General features: G+C 40.1%; 2 protein-coding genes across 3 annotated transcripts in view; one reads left to right on the top strand and one right to left on the bottom strand.

Annotated features, from left to right (window-relative positions):
• slc24a4b (solute carrier family 24 member 4b) overlaps window positions 1-7,203 on the top strand; it is a 36,024-nt gene extending 28,821 nt beyond the window's left edge. For both annotated transcript variants that reach the window (XM_085246401.1, XM_085246400.1), the window contains exons 13-17: window positions 31-197; window positions 1,081-1,195; window positions 2,712-2,824; window positions 2,940-3,005; window positions 3,848-7,203. In XM_085246401.1, coding sequence (XP_085102527.1) covers window positions 31-197; window positions 1,081-1,195; window positions 2,712-2,824; window positions 2,940-3,005; window positions 3,848-3,997 — 611 coding nt within the window. In that variant the 3' untranslated portion in view covers window positions 3,998-7,203. The remainder of the gene's footprint in view (window positions 1-30; window positions 198-1,080; window positions 1,196-2,711; window positions 2,825-2,939; window positions 3,006-3,847) is intronic.
• A 13,998-nt stretch (window positions 7,204-21,201) lies between these two features.
• Window positions 21,202-27,930, bottom strand: part of tmem121ab (transmembrane protein 121Ab) — a 49,328-nt gene continuing 42,599 nt past the window's right edge. The window contains exon 2 of the mRNA XM_085247916.1: window positions 21,202-24,064. Coding sequence (XP_085104042.1) covers window positions 22,292-23,236 — 945 coding nt within the window. The 5' untranslated portion in view covers window positions 23,237-24,064 and the 3' untranslated portion in view covers window positions 21,202-22,291. The remainder of the gene's footprint in view (window positions 24,065-27,930) is intronic.

Here is a 27,930-nt window from a genome sequence, read left to right as displayed (position 1 = left end):
TTTTGATCTCTTGCTGTTGTTTCACTGCAGGGGGTATAGGCAGTAAGTTTAAGTGGCTGATCTCGTGGCCTCTGCTCCTGCTGCTGTTCTTTACGGTCCCAAACTGTGCCAAGCCTCGCTGGGAGAAATACTTCATGCTCTCTTTCATCCTGTCTACTGTCTGGATTGCAGTCTTCTCCTACTTTATGGTCTGGATGGTGAGTGTAATATTTGTATGCCAAAGATCATTTGCAAAGCACAAAGTGAAACATTTTAATTTTGCTTGACTGCTGCTGAAGTAATTATTTGATTAAAAAAACCAAACTGTTAAATATGAAAGCAGAAAAGTGAAAATTGGTGTAAACTGTGTTTTATGTAATTGAAAGTGGAATTTCTATTGCTGTGGGAAAATAAAACGCAAAGAAATTTAAGCCCCCATTATGGGGTGAAATGGTGGAGAGTGGAAGCCCAAAACATTCTCCAAATCCAGTCCAAATTAAATATGATGAATCACAGCAGCATAAATTGCAACCATGAAGGCAGCTACAAAAGCAAATAGGGTTACTTAGAGTTTACTTTTTTAAAGTCCTGTTTTAAGCTGAGGCTTTTAGTAGCCTGCAATCCATAAATTCGAAAGGTTTCCATTTGGATAAGACTGCTGTCACCCCTTTTTAATACAACACAACTATGCTATGAGAATAGAGGCGTTTTAAATTGTATTTTAACCTAAAAATGTCTTGGACTACCCTTACATACTAGCTTTGAATGGCTTCTTGCTAGCTTGGTCAGCAGCAATCTAACACTTGCAATCCAAGGAACATAGATACAAGATGATGCTCCGATTTCATTTGGGGAGCTGATATTTTTTATGTATATATTTTACAAAGGCTAAAAGTTAAGCAAACACTACTGGTTATATTAACTGTTCTTGCCATGTGTCTAGCTACCATATAAGCAACAGCATAGTCAACTGAAATCATTCCTAACAATGTTGAACGGACTGAAGATTCATACTAAAGTTCAACATATTTTTTGACATTTATCTTTTGTCTTGCTTTGTGTTGCCATTTGTTGAGCACTGCCTCCCACGTATACTTTCAGGTGACCATAATCGGCTACACTTTGGGAATTCCTGATGTTATCATGGGCATTACTTTCTTGGCGGCAGGAACCAGCGTCCCAGACTGCATAGCTAGTCTCATCGTGGCTCGGCAAGGTATTTTCACCTCTTCTGTGGTTTTTAAATGGGCTCAAGTTTATTCATATAAGGGCTCTTTTCCAATCCTAAAAGCAGCTGCTCTGCCTGCATTACACTTAACCATAATTGATGTTGCCAGTGCCACCCCTCTCATGTGAATGCACAGTGAAAACCCTGATAACTTATCTTGATTAACTTACCCCAAGTTTGGCTATGAGGATAATGGAAAGATTGCCTGAGTATTTTTTGGAAATTGCTTTGTAGAACAGTCCTCTGGTATACAGAGCAGTATATGTTAAACTTGATTACTACAAGGTGCCCAAATGATTGTAGAGTTGAATATGAGGCAATCTGTGGAACAGTGTACAGTGAATTATGTAAGAAAGTGATCACAAATCTACAAAAATGACTGTCTAGACATCAGCCTCATTGAAATGCTGTTTATCTATGAATGCCTGGAAACCTCAATGAACCGAAGCAATGCTGCAAAGACTTGTGAAGTTTTTCCAAATTCTGCTTCTTCATTTGTGTTTTTGTTAAAAATGACTGTGCATTATGTTGGTTGCTTTTACCTAATTTTAAGACCTAAAGAGGACTTTTTACCATGACAGTATATTGAACATACAAGAAAATTTGAATAAGCATTTGCTAGCAACATGCATCAAAACCACTGTGCTACATGACCTCATCTCACCTCTCAGAGAAAGCATCAGGGTTCCTGGATTGTCAATAAGTTGTTTTTGTTTTTTTGTTTTTTTTAATTGGGTTTGAAGAAAGCTCTAAATTCTTTGCATTTTTTGTTGTTGTGAAATGTCATTGTTAAATTGAAATATTTGCCCTTGCATTCGGTCACAATGATGAATCCATCCCCATCTGCACTTAAGGGCCCAGTCCTGCCTCTGATTTATTTTGGGGTTTCCTCAAACGCACAACCCCGTGAGCAACTTTTCCAGTGCTGTTACCCTTCTCAACTTTTTAAAAAAAACATGCTGCTCAGATATAGAATTGACACTTTTGTAAATATAACATCTTTAACATTTAGTTTTTACATTGATGCTTAATATGTCCCCCCTTTCTTTTAAAAAGGATGTAATCTATTTACATGTAGAATTGTATGAAACCCACAGATGGAAGCTGTATGTGTTGCATGTATACAGGCGTGAATTTAGAAATGCAAAGCTGGAAATACTGCTTTTTTTTTTTTTTTTTTTTGGTAAATAGCTAGATATAGGAACTAGTGCAGTATATGTTCAAAGCTGTCAGTTGTCTTTTATGTACATAGACACAAGGTTTTTTTTTTTTCCCAAGTGGAGAAGTACTCAAGATCACAGAAACAAGAGGAAATAGTACAGCGCTGTTTATAGATGTTACTCTGCAGGCATGCGTCACTGCTGAATAAGGTTAGGGCCCTTGTGAATACCAGAAGCTACAGAACAGCAGAATTGTTGGAAGTGAAGCATTTTTATTTTACCCAAAAGTCTAGAAGAGAAAACTTAAGTTTTTAAACAACTTTGTTTGGTCTCTTTTCTTGCAGGTTTGGGAGACATGGCAGTGTCCAATACCATTGGCAGTAATGTCTTTGATATTCTAGTGGGACTTGGGGTTCCCTGGGCGATGCAGACCATGTGCGTTAACTATGGATCAGTGGTGAGAGGCTAGTTTGCTCTACAAGAGTTTGTACTTGATCGTTTCTGTTCTATTAAATGGATGAAACCACCAAAATCCAGGTGAATCGTGCACATGAGTCTTCTTTGTGTTTCAGGTGATGATTAACAGTCAGGGGCTGCTTTACTCAGTGGTGCTTCTCCTGGGCTCTGTGGCCCTCACGGTGAGAATAAAATGCTTACATGTTGTGTTCACACGTTGCTCTCTTCTAGAAAGATGATCTAGTTAATTGCTGTACATGTTTTAAATAAAACTGAAGTAATATTACAGAATTAAGATCGCACTTCGGTTAGTGTTGTCTCTGTTCTGTGATAATTGGTTCATTCAATATTTAGAATTCTACAATGTGATAACCTTGTGCTGCATTTGGCAATAATTTGAAATTTGATATCCTTTGAAAATTCTGAGCTCCAGTCAGACACATTCATAAATTTGACAGTGTGACATCAAATATACATGAGTCCCCACACAGTAAGTGGTAAACAAATATTACTTCTACAAACTGTAGTTATTACAAAATGTGTGCGTGGTCCCCCTCCATATAGATTTTCTGTAGCAGTATCACTTGTGCACAGCAGAGTTCTGGCTGTTGGTGCGTGTGTGTCTTTTTCCACTTTAGCACATTTTATGTTAGTAATCGTCAGCATGCACATGTAAACAAATACATAATCATGAGTGGAAATCGTTGCAGTGAGTAAACAAAGGAAAGAGTGGAAACTAGAGCTCTATTTGCTTAATGGTGAGCTTTAAACACTGATCAGGTGTAGACGGTGTAGATTGTTTCTTTACTGTAGTGCCAGCAAAAAAATACAACTTTCTGTTGGTGAAACTTGCTTAATTGGTTTTGTTTAAACAGATAATGCTGCTACATAAATGAGAAATTTCGTTTTCATTTTATCTGGTAGAGAAACTGATTTTGAAATTCTTTTTCTCATGCTCAGGATTCAGTAACGAGCCTTTTGATGTTTTGTGTGTGTGTGTGTGTGTGTGTGTGTGTGTACACAGGTGCTGGGGATCCACTTCAACAAGTGGCGGCTGGATTTAAAGCTGGGCGTGTACGTCCTCGTCCTGTATGCCGTTTTCCTCTGCTTCTCTATCATGATAGAATACAACGTCTTCACTTTTGTCAACCTTCCCATGTGTATGGAAGAGTAGAGCACAGCAGCATGCCTCGAATACCAAAACCTCAAGGCTCCCATAGCAACCCTCAATTTTCTTTTCTACAATAACACGGACCTATCAGCAGACTGTTCTCCTCCTCCTTTGCACTCTCTTCTTTGTAATCCTCTTGTCCCAAATATGAATCTAATTTACTTACGAGGCAGTAAGCTGTAAGAATGGATGCCGTTGTATGTCTCAAATTTGTCTCCTTGTCACACAGTGCCGGTCCTTAATGCCCGTTATTTGGGGCATTGCCTGTTACTGCAGTAAAGTATTTAGTTCCTCTGTGCGCCTGCTATCTTTCTACCCATCTAGCATGCCTTTAGATGTTGGGGACCTTCAGAAATCATAAGTGCCCCTGTTAATTGTTGGTGTGTTTTCAATGTTCACGTTGTAGAGATTCACACACCATTTCCAAAGCCTTTCCACAAACCAAAAGAGTCTGTCGAGGAAAAAGTATAAAAAAAAATTAACAAACCACAAACCTTGATCCCAATCTAAACCCTCACAGAGAGCTTTCCTTAAAGTAATTCCTTAAAGATTTACCAATTACCCAAGAACCCAAAGACTCACTCGCTCTTCAGCTTTCTGGAGGAGGGTCTTGTCCTTGACAGCTCCCCTCCTCCAGCTTGGACCTGACTCTCCTGGCATGGCCTTTGGCATGAGGGAGCAGCTACAGTTAGTGCTACACTTCACTCACTTGCCATGTGCAACTCCCAACCCTCTTCTGCTTGATCAAATGTTTGTTTTCTTAAAAAAAAAAAAGACCTTTTTGTCTGGACACTTTGTGTCAAGTTGTATCACAGTCCAGATCCGATGACTGTGAGAGGTGTTATGCATATGCAGCACTGCACAATGTAAATTTGTAAACACTTTTTTTTGTATTTTTTTTCAAAACAAGGTTTTGTTTAGTATGAAATACAGAAGAGAGCTTGTTGCAAATATTGGACATTGCCTGTTTTTCACTGAAACAAATTGCACATGGAAATGCTTTTTGTTGCTTTCTGCTGTAAGGAGATTTGACCACTCAGAGGTACTGGCTGGCAGTGGCGACTCCACTCCAGCTTTATTTTAGTTTAGCAATGTGTCAATCCACTTTTCCCTCCGCACAAGTTCAGAAAGACAAACGGACGACTGGCTCCACATCTGATCTTTCTCATCAGGTGGCGTTCTCATTTTGAGACTGCATCCGCATGAAGATATTTGTTCCAAAAGAGAACCAAACAGAAAATGCAAAGAAACCAGATGGTTCTCAACACTGTCTGCTATATCACCTTCTGGCCAGTAGGGACTACTGCAGCTCCTCTTCCCAGGGCAGAGGGGGGCAACCACAGCTGTCAGTTATCAGGGAAACACAGAGGTGGAGATGGTGATGGTCTCTTGATTTTGAGTTACATGTAGATACTGCACTTTAACAGCCGTCCTCTCATTCTGAATAAACTAGTGCTTCCTTATGTGCGTGTGTATGTTCAGTGTAAGTGTCCGTGTGACTGTGTGCGTGTGTGCCAGAGAACATTGAGTGCATGTGTGCGGGCCCACGCTACGTTTCTCACACCGGACTCGAAAACAGACCGGGACCTCGTTAACAACATGAGCACACCTGTCTGCAGTGCATGCTGGGACATCTAAAGCAGCTCCTCCACAGCACAGCGAAAGGCTGAGGGCCTCTGGGCATGTCAACGGATGCCGCCCTGCCCACTTTTACAAAAAACGGCAGCTACTAGCCACACTGCAATCCAGACATTTTGACATCATGCAAAAATGCCTGTGAGGAGTCCGCAAGTGAGGCGCAGAGACTTAAAAACTATGTTCGTGGAGAGTGTTAAGTGTTGAAAATATCCCTCTGCCCCATTGTTGGCAGCAGGCACTTGTATATGCAATCTCAATGTAAAGAATTTGTGACAGAAGGACCCCCTCCCCCCTGCAAGAATGCCATATAAGGATGGAGGGGGGGAACCTTGAAGATGTGATGTCAGTTTGTCTACTAGTACTTGATGTGTGAGCTCACAAGTGTGTTTGTGACAGCTGAGGAACTCGGTGCAAAGGGTGGAAGTGTCTGGAGCAGTGGCTTTGTGGGTAGTCTGGTGTCTCCTCTTACACACAATCCTTTGTCGTCTTTCGCCACTCGCATTAACTCCTCGCCAACCCTGGCTCGAGGAGATCGGGGGCAGCAGCGAACATGGGATGGTGGCATGAATGGCTTTTCTCAGTTGTTGTCGTTTTGGGTTTTTTTTTTTTTTTTTTTTTGTCCCCCCCATTAAATTCCAGAGTGAGAGCAGGCTTTAAAGGATTTTTTTTTTTTCTCTTAAAGAATTTAAAAAATAAAAGTCAGACCCACCCCAAAAGCTGCTAGTCTGTCAGGGTTCAATGACTGTGGATCAGCTGGAGGTGACCACACAGGGAGTCCGCCAATCACCTACCCTTGTACAACAATCCTCTGACCCTCCCAACACTTTTAGTGGCAACTCTGTACATATATACATAGCCGCTGTTTTCTTTTAATTTATATTTTTTATGCTTTCTTTGAAGAAGGCATATTTGTACTGTACTTGGGTTGATTCGGAAATTATTATTATTTTTTTTTTTCTTTTTCTGTGTATAGTCTTTGCCCACTTAAGTGGGCAAGGGCGCACCAGGGTTAAACAGCTCATCTGTTTGTTGGACACGGCGTACATTCTCATTAATTTTCTGTTTGTTTGTTTTTTTTGTTTTTGTTTTTTTTTTTGTTTTTTTTTTTTAAATGGAGGAAGTGGGGGGGGGGATGAAAGTAGACTTCAGAGGCCATATTTGTTGTAGCTCTGCGAAAATCCAGATTGTATGGAAATCCTGTGGGGGGGGACATAAGTGCACAAACTTTCAGGCACACATTTAACAGACTGAGACGGCTTGTGTGTATTTGACTGAATGCGACCTGATGCACTGTGAGCTCAATGTGACGTGGGAGTTGTTTGTCAAGAGTAATAATGATTACAAATATATTTAATGTAAAGTTAGTTACAAAACATTACTGAGGACATCTGTATAACTTATATGAATGTATTGTCTTGCTATACTGGACATATCCAACCAATGCATTTTACTGTAAAGCAATAATGTGAGGAAAAAAATAATAAAATGGCAAAATAATAATTCCTGTACATTTGTCTCAGAAGTTACTGTTTGTGAAATGCGTTAATTAAATGAAGCCACTTGTACATGTACCTGATGCTTGTTCTGTTTCTCACCGCATGAACTCAAATTTCAAATTAAGGGGCCTTTTGCCTGTTTGTACCCACTGTTCAGTAAATTAAGTGGTGCTTCTGTGAACCTTTTTCTTATGTGCCCACTCATAAGAGAGTGCAGCTAGGACATGAGCCACTGGACAGAACAGTAGTAGTTTGAATGAGGTAGATTGCAAGCAGCTACAACAGTTTCCTTGTTATATTATTTCAGGATTTTACAAATCACAAGGCTTGGATTACTCATTCTGTGGAAAATTAATACTTGCATATACTCCCCTGATATTTAGCAAAAATGTATTTTACAGTATTGTCCCAATTTTGGTCAGGTGCTAACATCCTGCAGAGCCTGCACACAGTGAAGGGATAAATCACTATCTGGAAAAATGGGCCGAACAGAAGTAGTTTTACTTGTCTGCTTGTATCGGGTGTCAAGATGACCTAATACGAGCATGTTAATGATGACCCGCTGTAAAGTCCTTGTAGTAGTAATAATAATAATAATGGATTGCATTTATATAGCGCTTATCACACACTGGTGATGATACTGGTTGTACTGAGGATTTCCACTTTATTTTATACTGTATTCCCGTAATGATTATTTCTGAGAAACTAATTCACCTAGATTTTCAGCTGTATACTCATGAGCTAATTTGTTAGGTACACTTTATCTGGATCACTGCTAGTACTAACTTACACCCCCTTTGCCTTCAGAACTGCCCCAGTTGTGCATAAATTCAACAAGGTGCTGGAAACATTTCAGAGATTTTGGTCCATGTTGAGATGATGGCATCCCACATTTGTTGCAAATATGCCATCTGGACATCAATGATGTGAAGCTTCCATTCCACCACACCAACCAGTTTTGAGATGATTAGAGTTTTGTGGCATACTGCATTATTCTGCTGGAAGCAGCCATTAAAAGATAAGTACGCTGTGGTCATAATGGGATGGACACGGTAGGCGACAACACTCAGCAAGGCTGTGGCTTTTAAATGGTGCTCAGTTGGTACTAAGGGGACCACAGTGTGCCAGGAAAATATTCCTCACACCAGGAGCCTGAACAGTTGATACAGGCATGATGGAACCGTGCTTTCACATTTATGCCAAATTCTGACCCTACCATCTTAATGTCGCAGCAGAAACTCATCACGCAGGCAAATTTCCGATGTTCAATTCGGTGAGATTGTTTAAATTGTAGATTTAGTTTCTTCTTAGCTGATGGGACTGGTACTCAGTGTGGCCTTTCACTGTTGTAACCCATTGGCACAACACTGAGAGATACTCTTCTGCTCAACTTTGTTGTAGCAAGTTGTTATTTGAGTTTCTGTTACCTTCCTCTCAACTCAAAGCACTCTGGCATCAACAAGGCATTTTAACTCAGAGAACCGTTGCTCATTGGATACTTTCTTTTTTCTGACCACTTTCTGTAAACCCAGGAGATGGTTATGTGGGAAAAGCCGAGCAGGTCAGCAGTTACTAAAATTCCTAATCCAGCCCATCTGGCGCCAGCAACCATGCCAATTTCAAAGACACTTAGAGTTGTGGTCAGAAGTTTGCCCAGTTCATATTTTAGAAAGTTATTGAAGTTGTATGCTGTACAAGAGATCTAGCCCAGAGAAAGAACAGTTCAAAGAAATTAGCAAAAGCCCAAATTCACCATGACCTTCATGCCCTTGATGTGTGTCTGTAAACTTCTACTCATAATTTTCTATCACCTTTCTTTCCCACTCTGATGCTTGGTTTAACCCTCATCAGATCACATCGAGTTTCACATGTTTTTGCATTTACTGGTATTTGTTCTGGAAGATGTCTTATTTCTAGTTAAGGTTTGGAAAGTTTGCATAAAATGATTTTCCAGTAATTCATTTTAATTTCTTGGTATAAGATTTAATTAACTGGAAGTGACAGCACTTGAGGACGATTTCAGACTTGCTGAATCAATCACATTTTCCCCTTAAACCAAGAGCCAATTGTATAAGTGCAGTTTCCACAGTTAACATATATAATGATTCTTTCTTGTTCAAAAACCCCTCAAGATAAAAGTAGACTTTTTCTGTAGTTCTCATAGCTGCTGTTGCACAACCACGATTAATGCTCTTTTAAACAAAAGTGGTCGTCTGGAGAAAAAAACCTCTTTATTATTCCGGCTACATCACTATGGCTTGATTGCATTCTCAATTATTACATCTTACTCACTGATGTTCCTCACTACAGAATTCACAGTTTTTTAATTAAGTTCCAGCATCTTCCAGTCACATCAGCAGTTGATAAATTCACACTCAATCAACCCTCAAAGTAATAACATGCAACAATACTCTTTATTTTGGGATATGTGTTCAGACAGAAAGCAAATAAATCATCTGCTACTTGGTTGAAGCATCCCTGCAAAGAATCGCTAAATGAATGAGTCCCACTTCTGATATAGATGTAGCTGCTGCAGCGTGTGTTTCTCCTTCAGTGAATGACGAGTAATGATTTATTGGTCATCACTTGAAACTTGTCTTGTGGGATAATCAAGCTGAAGAGGGCTGTACTTATTAAGACAGGGTGATTGCAAACAATGTGTTATTTACAATGACAGCTGGCAACATGTGAAGAGTCCATTGAGCGGCGAGTGACGGGGAAAAAACCATTTTGATTGTATCTCTCCTCCATTAATCTGGAGTTACAGTCAGTAGCACCAGTAGGGGGCAATGTTGCAACAGGATTTATGTTTCAGTGCCACCAACAAACTTTGCAAAACAGAAGCTCAGGATAAACTGACATAGAGCTCTTCTCCCCCCAGTGAATTAGACTTTGGCACTTTATGATATAAAGTTTCAGTTATCAAATTGTGACAAAGTCACACAGTGAGTGCCTTCTATACTATTCCATCACAAAAAATATACTGCGCATCATTTGTTAATGATGGATGTCGATAACCTTCTTCATCCAGATGGACAGCCATCTGGTGAGGCCAGCAAGGCCCATGCAGGCGACTGGTGCTTCTCCCTAATGAGCCACCTCTTGGCTACCCTACTACAGTTAACAAGCTCCTCTGTCAGCCGTGATCTTGTGCACTGATGAGTTCCCTCTTTGCCCCCTAACAAGCCCGTTTGGGCAGCTACTCTGTGTCTCCCCTGAATGCCGGCTTAGCTCTCCTTCGCCATTTGCTGTGCCACATTTAGAGTCAAGGCCCACGCATCCTGGCCTTGACATATACAGCACCATAATCCTGCTTTGAAAAGTTGTTTATCTGTTCACCCGCCGCCTCCACAGCTATAGTTTGGGGACATTTTCTTTCCTTGTTTGTGCATTGCCAGTATTTTTGACACCATGTTGCTGTTTGGGTAAATGGCTGTGCTGCAGTGATGGATGGTTAGCAAACTGGGTTGCTGCTGCTTGCTGCATTCGCTCATAAGGGCATCCTGTACTGCTGAATGCAAGGTGTTGTGGGCAAATGGTAACCTCAGGAGCCAAGCGAGAGTGCCAGAAACTGCAGTTCTTGTCAAAAGCAGTTTTGGCTTTCATAGATAGTTTGGAGTATTTTATTTTATTTTATTTTAAAACATCCTTGAGCGTCAATGCCAGCGTCGGGCCTGGGAGATTGAGGATGCTGTGCAGCATCTTGGTTGTCCTTCTGAACAGAGCTCTTGGGTGTTTTTCCTGTGATCTGCTGGATCCATTTAGCCAATACGTGTCTTTGCCTTATTTTTGCCATAATTTATGTATGCAGCTTACTAACTACCAGGTAGCACACCATTATATGCCAACTAGCTCTACTTCAATAACCATACAAAGACTGATGCTGTTTTGCTTTCCATCTTTTTCTGTCTTCATTTATCCAAGGTGATAGCAGGGCTGCATGTTCCAGTTTTTTTTAGAAATTCTGGTCATAACATGGTATATCATCTTTAGATGGAAACTAGCGAGCTAACTTCCTGCTAACTTGTAACTGTTGAACTTTGTAATTTGCCTTTTTTAATTAATGTTTGTATCTTAAACTGTATTGTAGCACTTAGGAGAGCAGCCACACTAAACAATTTACTGGAGATGAAAGAATTTGAGGCAATTTTAACTCTCAGTAATGCTGCAGTGTTTGAATTTGGGAACTGAAGAAAACTCTGGCTAATAATGTTGATAAGAGGCAGATTAAGCCACTCCTAGCTTCAACAAAACATGGCTTTGGCCAAAACCACTAAGTAATGTTGAGGTGACTACGTCCATTCTTTAGCATGTCAATGGGTGTACGTTGCTTCTTCAGCCTCAGGTTTGGTTTGTACTCCCCTATACTAAAATTAGCATTTGAACCTTGACCATAAACTTCTGTTTAATGAACAGTGCACCCAAATTACAAAAGAAGCTTCTTCTTTTTTTTTTTTGTAACTTACCCAGTCATATTTAACAGCCAAGCAGATTTTTATTTTGGCCAAGTTTTGAGACACCATCCCTGCCTCATTAAATGAAGGCATATGGGAGTTTGTTGTTCTTGCAAAAACACACTGGTTTCCATAATCCGCACACATTGTTGTGAACAATTTTGACAAAAAACAGCTTTGAAAAAACTGTAGCTTTAAAAAAAACAAACATGTAGTCTCCATGTTTGCCATGAGTTTCCAGTCCAGTGGCATACATAGTACAAAAAGGCAAACAGAGACACCCCCCCCCCCCCCCCCCCAAAAAAAAAAAACAATCTTTCTTAATTGTTTAACAAGATCCAGATAAAAAGCCAAAAATACCATGTTATGATTCTGAGCTGATTGTCTTTTAACTGTATGTCATCTATAATTCGGCTTTGAGATCAGACGACTTCACACCCACTCACATCCTGGGCCATTTGACCTCAGTAAATCACATGATAGGGTGGGGCTAGGTTTCACAATAGGTTCACCTGAAACCTTGGCTGATTGTGATCCACACCCGTTTTCACATCTTGCTCCTTAGCCACAGAAGCGTGTTTACTTGCTAATGCTAACTAAATATTAACACAAACACAGTTTGATAGCTCTTCTTAAATCCTGTAGTTTTGCTGACATGTAAATGCGTGAAGTTGACTTAAATGGAAACATAGTCGAGCCTGCTTCCAGAGACAATAGTCACTGCAAAAAAAGAAAAAAAAAAAGAAAAAACCCCAAAACCCACCATTTTCACTTTGGTACATTTTAATTGATGTCTGTTCTTCACTGGACAATCACTGCATGCTCCCCCTGAGTATCACAATTCCATCTGGCTGACCTGAGCTTGTCCACATAGTGACATGTAGACCTAGAAGAAAATAAGATTTCAGATACTCTAAAGTTTTTTCAGTGTTAAATTAGCATATATATTATTTTCAATATTAGTGTTTGTGGAGTGTGAATATAGAATTCTGAAACCCAGCACATGCCAAATTAAAAACAATCTGATTTCACTTTGGACTTTTTCTCTTTCGTAACCATCTCCACGTGCAGTTCTGGGTTGCTTCAAGCTTGGATGGTATTTTTAGATCTAGGAACATCAGTTTAGTTTATTTGCCAGACTTGACTTATTGCGATGTAGAAAAACAAAATTCTAATTATAAGTGGAGGACCTCCAGCAGACATCACAGAAGCTAAAACGCAAGTTGCCCGAACAAGACTTTTCAGGGACTGATGTAAAAACAGCAGGCGTGCTGGAACCAGGCCAGGTGTGTTCAAGGACACTACCTTGTAGAGAAGATCAGCCAATTTTTTTTTTTTTATTATTGGAGTCATGGAACATTATTATACCACTAAAGTAATACTGCTAATGGTTGTCAGTTTAAAATCAGTGAGAAGATGGGCGGTCTGGGTGTGAGCATCAGACTCCTAAATTGCGGCATTTTTAGGCATTAATTTGTAGCTTTTCTGCACGTTACTGTGTCAGGTGAGGTTAGCGGTTATGCTGCTGCTGACAGAGATTACAACCCTCTATAGGTGTTTGTGTCTGGTGGGGACGGTGACAAAGTGGATGAGCAGTTGCAATGCTCTCCATTTGTCCCATATGTGTTGACCTTTTTTTTCTGTGCACATTATACACACTATTCTGTTTCTATTTATTTGCTATGATTTGCTATTTGTCCAGTAACATTGCTGCACTCACTATCCCGGGTTTGTTTGTGTAAGCGTTCTGTTGCCGGCAAATCAAACATTCTGCAAATTAAGGCAAATACTCAGTTACATGTTTCTTTATATTTTATTATGTTACAGATTAAGTCATTTGTTCATACTTACTTTGGTTTTTCTTTTCAGTCTTCAGGGTCAGGTGTGGGGAAACGCCCGCCTAGCATTTCCTCATTTTAAAGTCCTGATGATGTCACACATGACATCAGCAGGTCGAACCAAGTGGAGGGGTTTCTTTGTCCATAGAAATGCTTCCTTTTGTTTGTCTCAAGGTTTAAAGGGATTTGTTGGATCTTTTTCTTTTCGTTAATACAGCCTTAGTTTACAGTTGTTTAAACGTGCCAATTAGAAGTGTGAAGAGGTTTTGTGTCTTTTTAATCATCTGTGTAGCGTTTTAGATCCCTCAGTTCAAGTGAGTGGTACTGGCTGGGCTAATTGAAGGGAAATTGATGGCCCTATTTAAAGCCAGTCTCTGCCAGATTCAGAGGAGAGCGTTGTGTTGTGTAGCTCTGGAAACCTGAAATGTAGTGATGGGCAGATGAAGCGTCATGAAGCACTGAAGCTTTTCATCCAATTGGTTCATCCCAGCGCAAAGCTTCTTGAAGCTTCATTTGCTCTAGTAGGACACCTACTGGATGTAAAAATATTAGTTGGCATGAATATAACATTTTTAAGCTAACAGTTCACAACCCTTAAGTGGTACATCGCTGTGGTACTCTACTAAAACCATGTGACCTTTCCCTGGTATTTAAAATCGTCTGCAAACTTTATAACTAGATAAAATTAAAATACACTGAATAATGATAAAGACAGTGATATTATCAGAGCCATAACCTGCGGTCACTGGCTGTTTTTAGCAATCCAGCTGATAATGAAGTCACTTTTAAGAAAGCACAGAAATCAAGCCATAAACTCAGAGGACAGTCAGCTCTTTTCACAACTAGCAGCAGGACTTTCTACCGCCACGCACGCTCAGCTTTCATTTATGCTTATCTGTTTATGACAGCTCCCACAGTCTATTCCCCTGTGCATTGTGACTCAGTGATTAATCCATTCTGCACACGCTGTACACTTCGTGAAGGTAACACAATACCTTCTTATCTATCTGTGTATGAATATTAAGTAGCCAGCCTTGGTGACGCCAGCAATGTTGCAATGAAGACTGATAGTTTTGATAAGACCACCTAGAAACATCCACTAATGGCGAGTGAGCATTGAACCCTTTTAATCAAGGTTAGAATCAGTATGTGTAATAGATCACCGAGTGTTGAGGACTTTTGTTAGGCCGTTCTGCAGAGATCAATCATTAAAAGAGCACATTAGTGTTGGAAGGAGTCCAAGGCTTTCATTTGTTGCCTGAAATATAGATTCACACCCAGAGTCAAATCTAATTTTAAATAAAAACAGGAAAGCTGACTCAGATACATCACTTTCTTTTCTTTTTTTTTTGCCAGAAGAAACCACATCCATAATTCAGGGTATCACAATGGGGTACAGCCTCCTTTGTTGGAAAATTATGTTTTGTTCAGCTTGTTAAGTGATTAACAAATAAATCAGAACTATTTCTTCTTTTTTTCCATTCATTTTTTCCCTCTATTTGTGTATTTAAGTGCAATTAATTTTTATTTGTTTGAACAAGGACACTAGCATTAAGTAATTATTAAGTGTTCCTTTGTAGCAGTTGCTGTGTTTTTTCCCTCTTACATCTTTTTTTCACATTGTGACGGGCATATTCACCTCTTACTACAGTAAACATGCTTAAACACAGAGCAGCCTTGATCAGCATTAGCGCTCATTTACAAGTGCATTTCTGTCCACTTTACAAATGTCAAGCAGTCCAATATTCACTTCCTTTGAAATTTTGTTTTGGTTTCCATGAACTCCTGAGGGAAATATCTGGCTCTTTAGCTGCTAAATGCTCCAGTGTGTTCACCAGCTACTGTAGCAGCAAAGTGCTGGCTTTTTGTGAGAATTTCACTGGGCCGTGTGTCTGTTTAACACGAGGGGGCATGTGCTTACAGATTGGGTGGCTATGGAAATGGTTAAATCCTATTTTCACAGTTTAGGCTTTAAATGTTCAACAGTAAGTTTAGAAACCTGCGTGTTTGTATCCGTATTTAAGTCTGACTCATTTCTATGAACAGTTATCTGGATATTCATTTGCAGAATCTGTATGCAATGGACAATATTTTTACTGTTTTTCTGGTTTATGTTTGAGTGGACTTTGGCTGCATGTAGTTAAACAAACAATTATCTAACCTTTATTTAAACACTGGCTGCGGTTGGCCTATGAAAGCAGATCAAATTTCATGAATTTGTAAGTCAACATTAGAGTTTCTGGTAATACGGTAATATTTACTTTGTCAAAAAAAAAAGGATTAGAAGGTATAAAAATTATGTAAAGCCATGAAATGAAAAACATATCCAATCATTTTCTTGTCAAACGTTTCCATTAAAGGCAATACAAATCATTGAATGAATATGTTGACTTGCAATCTAGTTTAATTGCCAGTTTATTAGATGACTTCAACAAAGTGTTCAAACTGACCTCTGATAGAAAGATGAATATCCGAGGCACAAACCCCAATTTAAGAAATGCAGGGACAGACCCATATTTATTCACAACAGAATATGGAAAACACATCAAATGTAAAACTTAACTGATAGAAAAAAAACGGCAATTTCGACTTTGATGGCAGCAGCATGTCTTAAAAAAGTTGGGATAGATCCATATTTTAAGTGTGTGGCATCCCCTCTTCTTTTACCAACAGACTGAAACATCTGAAAAATGAGGAGACCAGCTGATGGACCAGAAGAAAGAGGAACATTGTTGTATTTCATGCTTATTTTGTCATGTTTTCATTTAGTTAAGGTCTGGTTCAGCCAGGCCCCTATCCTGGCTATTTTGAGACAAGTTACTACCAAATGACTTCAAAATACTTCAAAACGAGCTAAAATGTTTCATGAAATAGCAAAATTTCCAAGTTTTAAAATCTGATGTTTTTTATGTTCTATTGTGAATTAAGCAAATGTTAAGTATTAAACAAATACTTGCAAAACTTTTAGCATGATTCTGCAAGACTGAAGGTGACTGTTTGTTGTCCAGTGGGCAATAAATACAGTGCAGTTATATGGTGGAGTCAGTGAGTGATTTACATACAGATTACTGTGCACAATGGGGTGTGCAGCAGCAGCGTTGTGTAGCCACAGAAGTGACTATGGAATGAGAACAGAGACATTTACTAACAAGTAAAACACCGAAAGAGCCACCGGAGAAGAAACTCCTTCAAGTCAGCAAATACAAAGGTGGTTCAGAGAAATTCTGCAGTACCGGTAATGCTACGCTCATCTTATTGGTTCTGATTTAAATTAGCTGAGACTAAGTGCTGCAGGAAGTCGTGGATACACAGTAAATCAGATGCAGAGAGAGAAAAGGCACTTTTACCAACTTATTACATATGGAGAGAGCACAATTACATTCCTGATGTGCAGTCTTGGTGATTTATAGATGAGTCTCTCGCTCAGAGGGTCTCGGAAAGGTGATCTGTTGCAGAGGCAGGCACAGGTAATTTATTCTATTCCCAAGTTTGCCATTTACTTCCCCCCACCCCAACCACTTGCGCTGACAAGATTTATTCAAACAATAGCGGCATTATGCTGTTATGCTGTAAGTCTAACAATAAGAAAGAAAAAAGATTTGGACATACATATAAAAGTTCTAGTACCGTGGAACGGTTCTGTAGCTTATGTTCATATTCAGGAGGATGTTTTTAATTAAATGTAGGATTTCGTTCTCGGTTTCATTCTTCTGACTCTACCGTGTAAAAAACACGAGTGGAGATTTCATTTCGTGAGTTGCATCAGAAAGCCAACAAGGCATCTAGAAGTCTGTTCAAATTGAAGAAAATAACAGCAGTGTCATTCCAACACTTAGAGTAATGGTCTGTTTACATGCAATAATTAATTTTGCAGTACATGAGGTGTGTAATTAGATGTTTGAAATCCCCTTATTTATGTTGAGCGGTGTCAAACCTCGATTAACCGCTGTCCCTGCTAACAAGCATGCTGTGAATATGGGAAGCTGGATATGACATTAAAGAGTGTAAGGTGACACGATTTTGAAGGATTATTGATTTGGGGGGAGTTATATTTATTCCGCTATGTGACAGGTGATTGTCAGTAAACAGTGTAAGGTGATATTTTACTGCAAACTGTTTGCGCAAGACAGATTCACCTAGCATGTGTATTAGCATGCTGGTATGTTAAAATGTGAAAATGATCCCTCATTGCAGTGGGAAACAGAAGATAAGTACAGTATGTCTTTAAGCTGCGATAGATGCTTCCTAAGCAGGATAGTTTAACTAAGACTAGCTCCCATTAAAAATGCAATAATTTGCACACCCTACAGTGCAAGGACTATAGGCTGCTGTGACTGGAACAAAATATAAACGATGACAATCATCAACCTCCCTACAATTCGTGCTTTCTTCAGCTCCAGAAGGCTTGAGGATTAAAGTTAAATTCTTAGACGCCAAACACTGAACTTATCCTCCACATTACGCCACAGTGAAATTGATGTTGTCAGCCTTCTTTAAGTGCAACCTCCACAAATGTTTTGGAGGTGGGTGTATTTAGGTTTGAAGTAAAGTTAAGCTTTTACTGCAAAACATGCCTGAAAATCTGCTGCTGCTGTAGTTTGTCCTCTCCGGAAATAATTCCAGTGGTTTTGCGGCTGAGCTTGTAATATGTGGCTGACTGCCTCGATTTGTTGGGTCTGAGCTATTACTGAGACTACAAACAATTAATTTTGTTGAAATGGCCAGTTGTTGAGTGTAAACTTTTGTAGTAGTTTTTAGCGCCGCTCTACTACCACATCTATCTAAAAAAAGTTAGCTGGCTCGTCTCTGTTAGGAAGTGATGTTTGACGCTTTGATTGTAAAAATATGAGAAACGACATATTTCAGTGTAATTTTCTTTCAGGCTGATGTCTTTGGGGTTGGCACAGAGGATCATGTGCCTCTGTCTCACCCCAACCTTTAATCCGTTTTGGTCACACCAACCCTCTTGCATGCCCTCCTGCATGACATCCTACTCTCTCTCTCCATCCGAGCATGCTTTCCCCCTCTCCTCCTTTGTCTTTGCCTAACAATAGCACAGCTTCCGTTGACACCCTGCTGATCAGCAGCACTGGTGGCAGTCTTGTTAACCCAGGCTTCAACAGATCCAGTATAGAAATCTCATTGTCAATGATCTGCATATTTTATTTGGCAAAGATTTGATACCGAATGCCTTTCCTGGGCATTTGCAACCCTTCCCATGTTCCCCATTTATCTTGGCTTGACACTGTCATTAGGAGCACATTGGCTTATGGATGACAAGCCTCCTCCCTCCACCAAATTCATAATAATTTCATAATGGATTGATTAAATATGCTACAAATGATTGCTTTTTATGATTATAAATAATTTAGTCTAAACACACTAGCAGGTCTAGCATATAGTATATTTCTCAAACAGTGGGAGATGTAGTTAATCTATTTTTACATAAACACCCTAAAATGCTGAAGAAGGAATTAAAGTAAACACTTGACTAAACTGCTGAGAAAAAATCTCTCTTAACAGGAAGTATCTTTCAGCACATTCAGGCCCATGGAGGGTAGCAATTTTCCACAACAATTTGCTGTGTGAGGGGCAGAGAAAAAAGCACAGATGTGCAGAACAGAACAAACAGTACAAGCTACAAGACAGGAATCACAAAGTTACTGATATGCAACAGTGGCACATAAATACATGGAGAGTGAAGGAGAACTGCTCAATGCATGATGGGAGGCCCCCCAGCAGACTGAACCAGTCGCACCAAAACCAAGAGATGCTTCAGGGTCACCTGATCCATTAGATTAAGAAATGGCTTGCCAATAACAGCAATAACGCACCATGTCAAAGTTAACATTTCTTTGTCAGCCTTAATAATGCAGACAGGAGCTGAACAGAAAACATTCAACCAGAATGAAGTGGACGTGCTCCACGTCTCAGAAATATTTCATACTCTACCAGCAAGAACAATCAATATGTTTCTACAGAGGAGAATCCATGAGAAGAGACTGTCAGTTTGCAACTAATACCGTAAGTCACATACGAACCCTGCGTTCTGTATTAAGTAATGAATCTAAAGTAACAACACAGGAAATCGGAAAGTAATTAAGCATTTCTGCAAATAGCTTTTGCTTTTTTTCATACAGTAGTTGGAAAACTGCCTTTTTGCGTATTTTGTATATTTTGCTAAAACAAGGCCCTAGTCAGTATGCAAGCACATGCAGCACAACTTGTACCAATTTGCAAAGCAAGCACAATTTTACCTGAGTTTTAGAATTATTACCGCTGCTTTGCAAGGGATTTGTAGTAACGCAACAGGCAAAGCAAATTACATCTTTCCACAGATAATTGATCTGAATTTGATACGCCTGTAATTGCTGCTTGTGCAAAACACCTCTGTGTTCCTGTTTTTGTGCCGCACCTTCCCTGCTTTTTTCTCTACCTTCTCTCAAAGGTCCCGTCAATCCTCAGTGAGGCTTTGCCCAAATCGCAGCCTTTGACCTTGTTGCTTCATTATCAATAACTGTTTTTCATTCATATTTGTGGAGTGTGTCCTTGCTAGCAAATAGTAATTTCAAATAGGAATTTTAGCCAATGCCATTTTTGAATTAAGCTGTAATTAAGCTTAAATACCATCAATACAAATATTTATCTTGGTCTTTGCAGTTATTTCAATCTGATTTAGCTTTATTAAAATAGTACTACCTGCGCAAAGGACAATTTGAGAACCGGGTATGGAATAAGTATGTTTTTTTAAATTAAAAAAATCTATTATGCATCATGGAATAAAACAATATGACAAAAGAAGTGGCTGAAATTCGACATCAAGCAAGAATGGGAAACCATTTTGCTTTTAAAAACTATAGCAATTGGTTTCGTCAGTTCCCAGACGCTTACCAGAGTGTTGTTAGCAGAAGAGGTGATGCAACACAGTGGCAAACATGTCCTTGCACTGACTTTTTTACTGGCATAAAAAAATCAGAGAGCATTAAGATTTCTTAGTTTCAACATTTTCAACATGTTGCCGTCAATTAAGTTTAATTACTTTGCAAAACCATGTATTCCTTTTTATTAACATTTTACGCAGACTCTCACCTTTTTTCTAAAAACTGTAAGAAGAAAATGCCATTCAGTCTCTTTGCGACTCTGCGGATGACAGTTATCGTTAATTGAGTTGGGCCACTCAGCGTCTGAGAGTGTGTCCCTTTGAGCTGAGATCAGCAGTTAACAGAAGTTAGATGACCTGATGACGGTAAAAAATGAATCTCCTCATGTGGCTGACCTCTCCACCTTCTTCTGAAACACCCCGATCCTTTGATACAAGTCTCTATGGAGACACGAAGGCTTCTCGTTGGCTGAAAAAAGTTTTGTTTGATAACTGATACCCGGTCAATACAGAGGTGATAACTGGTAATAGAACAAAACAAATTTAAAAAAAAGCTGGAAGGTGATAATGAGAACTGGGAGGAAAAGAGCGAAACCGACAAAAGGTTCATACATTATTATCACATTTTGAGAATAAATTCATTGACTGCATTCCCCCAAAATTGGTAGCCTTAGGGACAAAATGCTCCAAGATCCCAGAAAAAGGCTGCGCAGTCTAAATATTTATGTGCTGTGTGGATTGTTTTGTGAAAAATATGTTGATGTTAGGAAGCTGTTGCTCTCAAAATATAACACAAGCACCAAATAATCTTTAACTGAATAAAAAAACCCTATATTTATTTAATTATACTCAGCACCGAATAAAGAAACCACCATCTTGTTATTATTAATTTCTACTTTTATTAAAACATCATTGACCTCCAACATGTAAAGAATGTACATAATAATAATAATAATAATAATAATAATAATAATAATGAACTGAATAACATCTGAAATGTCTTTTTTCTGTGTTATTTTATTTCTTTATGTTTGTCAATTCTCTTGTGAGGCATACTTGGGATTCTCAAGGCTTGAGATAGTTTTAAAGGAATGTACAGTACAGGAAACAAGGAGTATCTTTCCCCCATCATCTTATTTCGCTTCTGACATCTACATGTTTTTGTTTCATTTGCAGTTCGTCACACCCATCAAACACTTTCATCTGCTCCAAAACAGCTTGAAATAGGCTAAACCTCCCATGGTCAACACGCAAGCCCTTCAGACATACACACTCTCGCGTGCACGCATGCACACAAACACATATCGTTTCACTTTAACGCACTCTGGGATGCCTGCAGTGGATGGTATAGTGATTTGCACCGGTGCTTTGATCAGACTTTTGGTCTGTAGCATTTCCCACAGAGAACCTTCCTCAGCAGACCCAAACATAGAAGCCATCAACCTTGCTCTAGCACAGATAGCCAGAACAGATCGCCTCTCATGAATGACCCTTGTCACTCTCTGCTCCTCTTTTCCATCAGTGCTTCACGCTGAGTGGTATGTCCTTTGGTGCTGGAATTCAAAGGAAATGCCACAGATGCACTGTCATAAAAGTGACCTTTAAAAAAAAAAAATGCAAGATACTCACTGAAGGGGAACCAGCTGTCCATTTTACACGACTTAATGTCACTGGTCAGAGCCGTGTGGAGATTGTCTCTAAATAAAGTTTGAACTTTTAAAACATTTGAGACAATTAAAAACACAACAGCACGATAAAAACTTTTGTTTTGACTTGAAAAGTCTGCTCGCTGCACTCAGTCAAGTGTAGGTTTACAGTATATTCTGACAGGCAGGTGATGCTAGAAATCTCTTTTATGGTTTCACAGCAGTTCGTGTGGGCTTGACAAGAGCAGAATATCATCCTGTCATGCAGCTGATTTCTCTATTCTCTGTCCTCCACTCCTAGAGCTTTCACTTATTTTGTACTGTTGCTGAGTCTAGCGCTGGCGGTCATGTGTCGATGACATCCTGCGCCGGTGAGGGTTCGTGTGGCAAACTGGTGGCGTTGGGCAGTGGCTGTGTGTGGCTGACTGAGTTCTGCTGCAGCTCTAGTGCCATTGCATTCTGTGGGTGGGGGAACTCTTTCACCTGTCTGCGATACTCCAGGAAGGTGGAGGCCTTGGTCGCGATGGCCACCACGTTCTTCCCGACGAAGATTGTGGAGACCCGACTGTCCTGAAACAACACCATGTTTACACCACGTATTAGGATAGTGACCACGTTAATGGTGACCAGGCTTAGGACTGGGTACAGCATCATTTTCTGGGGTGACATGTGCTCCCCTTGCATGCTGATTTCACTGAGCGACACACAGGGCAGAATAAGCAGCAGGATGTAGCAGTAGAAGAACATCAGGCCCTCAGCCCAGATGGGCAGGCCTGTCCGCTGGGGCTCCCACAGGTTAGCTTGGATATCTAGCAGGTCCAGAAGATCCAGAGCCACCCAGAAGAGACGACTCCTCATGTCCTCCTTCTTTCGGAAAGTTCTCACATATTCCATGCTATCCAGAGCCACTAAAACTAAGTATAACCCAGGCACACACACGGATAATAGTAACGTCAATGCTTTCCGTGCTACTGTCTCCAGACTTTTCCTGTCAGCCTTGCAATTCTGGAAGACAAAGTAGAGTTTGATCTCCAGCACAAAGATGTACAGAAACCACAGGATCATGGCGTATCCTCGTCGGGCGGTGCGCACCTCAGCACCGACCCAAACTGCCACATATCGTAGTACTATGAGAAAGCACACATCCCCGACTAGCACTATTATGCACACACCGATTTTCCTGGGACCCTGGTTCTGCTCCACCAGGTAGGCATCCATGAAGGCCATGCTGGTCATGATGACGATGGTGGTCAGGCAAACGTGGCGTTTGTCTGGGGGTGGCAACACCATGGCGAGGGCACCTCTTGGCTCTCACTGTCAGGCCACAGCTTGTGAAAATAAAAATAAAGTAATCTGGACACTCCAAACCTTTAAGGCTGGAGGGGGAAAAATGGTATTTAAGGTGCTCTGACAGATGTTGTGTGCACAGGAGCAGATGTCCTGCTACAGTTTATTTCATAATAAAATAAGTCACTGCACTAATAGTCCATAGAGGACGATGATTATTGCAGCGTAGAAGCAGAGCTCTGTGTGGGGTACGACGCTAACTGCTGATTGCTCTCAGACCACGCGAAAACAGGGACATCTCCTCGTTACTCAACGCACTTCCATTGATCCAACTCTGCCCCTGAGCAGTAGCTACACCAAGGGCTCCACAGCTGACACACCATAACTGATCGTAATCCACACGCCGTCAAATGGAGCCGACTCTGAGAGCAGGCTTTGTCTAATGGACATGTGACTGGATGGCGGGGCACGGTGCCGCAGTGTAGGAATGTTTATGGGGGTGTTTATTTTTGTATGCAGTGGATATATGCACGCTTGTGGTGCAGCTTGGCATGTGCAAGGAATCCCTTTTTGAATGCTCCTGTGGACGGTGGTGCAGTGTGTGTGGCTCCTTGCGGTCCTGCAGTGTGCGTGAAGGGACGTGGAGGAGAGAGAGGAGAGGAGTCTGCAGTGGCCAGAGGCCCCCAGCCGCCATAAATCACGGAGACAGCAGGTCAACGGCCCGTGAGGTCTTGCGTCTGACGCCGGCTTCCCCGGGGGGAGGCTCTTACACCGGGCTGAAGATCCATCCTACCCCCTCCTCTTCTTGCCACGTGCCGGCCTCTCCAAAGCCTAAAGGAGGAAGAAATAAAGAGGGGGTGGGGGGGTAGAGGAGAAGGAGAAAGAAACCTGTCAGCACTACTGGGCCATATAACACAGTTTCATTGCCAACGGCCTTCCACATATGAGGAGCCAAGTAATGTGTCAGCTTGGCTCAAATATAGCCCGTTTCACTATTGATGGGACAGAGCATATTGCACATGTAAAACTGCTTCAGGATGTTATTTCCTCTCTATTGTCTGTGATATCTCACATGACATCTGGTTGCACGACTTAATATGCTTCCGTGGAAATGTTAATATATTCAGCATATTTGGGGCCATAATACCCTGTAGTTTAATTCTGGAGCTAAATTAATAGAGGATTTATTACAGAAACTTGTAGAAGCCAATTTTAAAGTCACACACAGTAGCTAACTGCTCTACGCCTCTTTCTTTCATTTTTCCCCCCCATTCATTTATTTCTTTTTTTTAAAACATTGCTTGGCACTGCATTTTCTTCCTAGGCAAGGGTAAATGGGATAAACGACGGCAAAGAGTTCATTTCCTGCACATATACTGAGTCAGTTCGGTGCAGTTTCAAGGAAACGAGGAAAGTGCGATTGCAGCATGTATGCAGCAGGATTTTTTTAGCGGCTATGGTGACTTTTGTTTCAGTGACTGCAGAACAGATTTCAGCTATCATTCATGCGTTCTCTGTGTAAAAAAAGTGCATCATGAATGATATTGATAATAATAACCCTGTCCATGTTTCATTTTACCTTCAGTTTAAGCTCCAGTTACAATTACTCTTCACACTCTGTTTTTTTTGCTGAATGATGTTTCAAGGTGTTTCTGTTTTGACCTGTTTAATATTTGAGCTGATGTGTGTGTCGGAGCGTGTGACAGGTTCGGTTTGGGGAGGCTGTGTGTTCATCTGTGAAAAATAAAAAAAATTAATAAAAAAATTAATAAATAAATAAATAAAAAAAAAACAGATGCCAAGCACTTAACTAGCCAGCAGGAGCTTAACTTCTGCACTGACCTCATCCATAAATAACTCAACAAGTCTAAATATTAGCGTGGAGAAAAGAGAAAAAAAGGAAAAATCGAGGTTTGAGAAAAGAAAGTGAAATGTGCTAATTGAGCAGAAACGTCTCAATCAGTTTGAGTTTGTCGAGTTTCACATTGAGCGGGAACTAGTGTTTATCTGTCGCTCTGTTCTGTTCATTTCTGCCTACTCCTGTCACCGGATCCTTCAGGCAGAACGCACATAAATCACATTAGTGTTTCTGTCAGCCCAAGCATGCTTCAAATCAAGACGACTGCAACATTCAATATGTGCTGCTCGTACAAACAAAAGTTGTTTGGCTAACGCAAGTCTAACTCAAAATTTCTGCAGTGTGGAAAATATCCTGTTATTGTCAGGAAAACAGAAAACACAACTGGTGTGATTTTACTTTGCATCATTAAATTTTCAACAAATGTCAATATAATAAAAAAATAACATAGAAATGAAAAAGATTGTACCAGCCGATATTGATTGTTTTTCTTTTCTGTTGTTATAAAGAAGTAATACGTGAACTGATGAATTCTCATGTTCTCAGTCATTAGGTCTTCAGTTATATACTTTACTATGTTATTGATGAGTAGGTTTTGTCTGGTTTGTTTAGTATTCTCCCAAATCTGGACACCTAAAAGTTGTTGGGTCATATATATTCTTTGGTACTACACACTTCAAGCCTTCAGTACCATCTTAATTCTTCTGACATTCATTCAATAAAGTGCCAGAACAATTCCTCGCAGATTTTGCTCCATATTGACATGATAGTATCACACAAATGCTGCTCATTTGTAAGCTGCATATGATGTGAATTTCCCATCCCACCAAATCCCTAAGGTATGCCTTTGGATTGAGATTTGGTGAATGCGGAGGCAGGAAAATTGCATTACAACAGCAGCCAGTCTGGCACCAACAACCATGCCACGTTTGAAGTCACATAAATCATCTAATGCTCTGAACTTTAGCAACTCATCTAAAGCATTACTACATCCTTAAAGTACTGAGCTGACTGATTAGATGTAAATGGTAAGTAGGACTTTCCTACTCTACTTAAGCACTCAAAGTGCTTCCATACAACATGTCTCATTCACACACACACTCATACAGCCACTTTTTCTCCAAGTGCTTTCTATCTACAATAGTCACACTCTGATGAACAAATCAGGAGGAACTTGGGGTTCAGCATCTTGGCCAAGGATACTTGGGCATGTAGACTGGAGAAGCCAGAGGACTGACCCACAAACCTTGCAATTAGTAGATGACTCGCTCTCCCACAGCCACCTGATTATTGGGTTTATGAGCAGTTTAAGAGGTGGTAGTGGGTTGTTCAACTGCTCGTTAACACAAATAGCAACTTGAGTGTATAATGCATTAGTAAATCATTATGAAAATGTCATGGTCCCTGAGTTATTGACCAAGTGTTTTGAGTTTGAGTTTTTTCTAGGTCTTTCTCATTTTTAATTATCGTTGTATTATAGTTCTGTGCACATGTTCTATCATAGGTCTTTACGGTTTATGTTTGAGTCCCGTGACCTTCTGTCTATGATGTACTCTCCTAGTGCCTCAGAGTTTTGTTATTTATATTTCTAGTTGATGGTTTCATATTTGATTATGTTAATTTCTTTTCGTGCCCTAGTTTTGTCTCTGTGTCTTGTCCTCAGCGTCTCCTGTGAAAAGTCTCCCTGTTCGTTTATGTCTCTGTCTCTCCAGTCATGCCCCTGTTTAGTTCTGTCAAATTCTTATGTCTTAGTCTCAGTGTTTGTTTTCCCATTTCCCTAATTACCTAGTATGTATATATTCTCTAAGTCTTCCTTTCCTCTTTGTTATGTTGTCCCTCCTGGTTGTGTCCTCACTTGCAGTATGTGGTCCTTGTTGAGCTGAAGGTTTGATTTTCTTTGTTTTGGTAATGTTATTCTGAGTCCTGCATTTGGGTACTGCCTTTGCCCTTCACACAGCCTACATGATATAAAATAGTTAGTAAAAGCAGTGCTTTCAACAGCCACTCTTAAACTGTCTTTTTTTTTAAATAAAAGTTTGCCTTTGAAAGTAGAACCAAAATTGGAAAAACACTAAAACAAGAAATACTCCAACCTCAAATATGTCAACTGTGTTTCTAACAAAAATGGAAAGTCAAAGCCTAAATTTCCTGCCCAAGCCACTTTCTGACCACTTTAGCAAAACAATGGCAAGCCTTTTAGTGATATTGATTACCTTCTTTGCAAAAAGCCAATCGAGACATGCATTAAAAGTGATCCACCACTGTGGACTTTACTATTGTAATTTAGAAACTGGGACTTTACTCCTAGTTTGACTAACTGTGCTCTTGATATGAGAGATTTAAGTATGACATAAATAAACATGAGCTTGTTTTCACACCCGCTGTGTGAAATCACTAAAGCAAAAATGGGCTTTTGAGCTTTTTGAATGAGATCCAAAGATTGCAGAGAGGTTGTTTTTCATCAGAAAATACCCCCCTTAGAAAACATGAACTGCACCGTGTACACCCTAAAAGCACATACAGAAAAATACAGCTTTAATGGCACCCCTGCAAGAATTTAAAAGGGTGCACTGGGTTATACCCCCATTTCGTTGAAGAATACAAAAACAACATGTTATCTAATAACATGTCAAATCAAGGACTGCCAGTGGAAGCCCAGTTTGAGTGCACGGTACCAGAGTGCGCCTCATTTGTAATCCAAGCATGGATTTGAATGTTTAAAACCCATTATGTAGAACAGGGCCTAAGTAAGAGATTAAATTCATAAGATGGTGATTAATTGACTGATTAGCAGAATGCTGTGGATCATTAACATGCTATAAGGAAGACTGCTTCCACA

The sequence above is a fragment of the Mchenga conophoros genome, linkage group LG15 (genome assembly GCF_057382185.1).
Source record: "Mchenga conophoros isolate Kocher_MC1m ecotype Shallow Benthic linkage group LG15, M_conophoros_male_GT1.1, whole genome shotgun sequence".
Classification (NCBI taxonomy): Eukaryota; Metazoa; Chordata; class Actinopteri; order Cichliformes; family Cichlidae; genus Mchenga; species Mchenga conophoros.
The sequence above is the reverse complement of the archived record's forward strand: the minus strand, read 5'-3'. Positions and strand labels throughout refer to the sequence as shown.